We start from the raw sequence: 2,351 nt of genomic DNA, 5'->3' as shown, positions 1-2,351 counted from the left end.
TTCTCACCTTCCTGCTTCCCTCATTCTTTCACCTTCACAGTAAACAGCATTAAATGGCAGCAAATTAAAAACCTGGGCCCAAAGCACTCGAGAGCAAAGCACTTTTGACATGAGCTACTGGTTTCATCAGATAACAAATGAATGCTGCTCCACAATCTCTCAACACATTTTCTAATTTCTTTTTCAGGCATCTGGATGACTTTAGTCTATCATTCATTATCTCAACAACAAACTATTTCTGGACAATCCTCATGCGAAAGAGTCCAAAGTAACTTACTCTCAATTTCCACACGCATAGAAAAGCAACAAATATCAAAAGGCACGTTGTGATCCAGTGATTAAACCTGAATGCTCAGAGTAGAATTATGTATTTTCTCAGGCCAACTCAGGCTCAATTTATTCATTCCTGCACTTCAAATTATCTTCACACAAAATGAGTTGAAGAATATAAGCGGTATTTAATCTCACAGATACATTCTGAAATAAAGTGTCAGAGATGCACCTTTTCCTTTGCACCCCCGCCGTCGCGCTGTCTGTCCTAATTTCATATCCCAGCCCCTGCAGACCCCTTTTCCCTAAGCGAGGCAGCCCTGTCCCTGTCTGTGATCTCTTCACCCCCTTCCTTGAATCCGTCCGCTGGGATGTTCTTCTTCATAGCCTCTAACACCACCTACTTGCCCTTGCTTTAGGCAACAGGACATTCATGCGCCAGCTATTGACCCTCATCTTCATCCAAAAGGTTGATGCTACTTCAGTAAACACAGTAAAGGAATTTCCAAGTATTTTCTACTGGATTGTCTCCGTACTTGGAAGGAGCAACTCAAACTCTTCAATGGCCTCTCATTAATCACCTTCACTTATTTCTTCCCTATAAACCACTCACACTTATTTCATGGACTACTCCAACACCAAACAACGTTATTTCTGTTCTACCTTTTCAATCACTGTATCTAAATGATATCACTCCACCTAAATATCTTCCATCAAAGCTCTTCGGAGCAAGAAGCACCTTCCCTTACATCTCCATATCCCCTATCACAGCTGGATTCTGCTTTACAACCGGTCTCCCCATGCTACACTACAACATTCGCAGTAATTCAGAATAATGTTGCAAGGTTCAAGGACAAAACTTCAACGTTCATTTCTCAGTATGACCTGTATTGGTCCTTCAAGAAAGTTGGATTTTTCCCCCGGTTTGTTAACTGGGTCTTGCACAACTGAAAAACATTCTTTGCGCCAAGGAGTCCCAAAGCACTTTACAAACTTAAAATGCAATTTTAACAGGGATCACCTAATCCTCAGCTGAAATCCAGCCAACTCCTCAGTGAAATACAGCAAGCCTTTAGGGAAGCAGGCAATTATAACAATAAACGCACAACACATTAACCAAATGTAATAGAAGGTGGAATTTAGTTAAGCAGAAATTTGTTGAAGACATTGGGATTAACACTATTTCTTTTCAAATCAGGACCATCAAACGCTAAAACGCACACATTTCTCACTGTGGCCATTGGAAGTTTACAAAGGAGGGTAAAAAATCATCTTTATCTGGAGTAATGAAAGTCAAAGACTTTCATCAAGCAGTTTCCGTATCTTTGATTTGAAGAAACAAAGATTGGGCCTTGCTTGCAGGGAAGAAACAATGTATTATCAGGATATAATTGCAGTTAAGATAGCAGAGGAATGAGTAAAGAGCGAAAAACATCACAGACTTCAGCGCAGGAAGATTTAAGGCATGACTTACGCTGGCATGTTCCTCCATTGGTGGGATCACCGTAGTAGCCCGAGATACAAGTTTCACAGTGTTTGCCAGTGGTCAGGTTTTCGCACTTCTCACAGATGCTTTCATTTACACACTTACTGTGCCCATTACACTGGCAGGCTGGAGAAAAGAGAGAAGGATGAGTATTTGTGCTCAAGTATCGCACCTCACAGTGCAGCTCAGGAGTCCGTGTTCTGCAAAAGCTGAACGAAACCATTTCATGCACCTTCCAAAGAGGTCCTTGCAGCCTTGCTAGCGGTACATGAACTCAAAGAGAAGTATACTGAAAACTTGACATTTAAAGCAACACACGGAAAACTGAACTCCACAACACTGCGTGCATATCGGACAGATGGGACTGGAAGCAGCTGGTGGGACCGATTTACAAAAAGGATTTGGGAAGAAAGGATTTAGCAGCAGTCCAAGCAATTTTGTTCCGTATGTTTGGTGTCAAACCCATTATTTCAGAATCACCCTGAGCATTACTAACAGTTAAATCAACCTGCAGAGAAAGAACTGCCTTTCTTTCAAACAACCCTACAATGAATAAATAAAAAACAGTTAAAAAGTCAGTAAAGGTTTGTAGGGA

General features: G+C 41.3%; 1 protein-coding gene across 3 annotated transcripts in view; it reads right to left on the bottom strand.

Annotated features, from left to right (window-relative positions):
- The window catches only part of ATRN (attractin), a 140,907-nt gene that overhangs the window by 78,088 nt on the left and 60,468 nt on the right, over nt 1–2,351 (bottom strand). For all 3 annotated transcript variants that reach the window (XM_035895064.1, XM_035895066.1, XM_035895065.1), the window contains exon 19: nt 1,745–1,882. In XM_035895064.1, the coding sequence (XP_035750957.1) occupies nt 1,745–1,882 (138 nt within the window). The remainder of the gene's footprint in view (nt 1–1,744; nt 1,883–2,351) is intronic.

Source organism: Egretta garzetta, unplaced genomic scaffold (assembly GCF_000687185.1).
Source record: "Egretta garzetta isolate BGI_Z169 unplaced genomic scaffold, ASM68718v1 scaffold265, whole genome shotgun sequence".
In the NCBI taxonomy this organism is placed as follows: Eukaryota; Metazoa; Chordata; class Aves; order Pelecaniformes; family Ardeidae; genus Egretta; species Egretta garzetta.
This window is presented reverse-complemented; position numbering and strand designations above follow the sequence as displayed.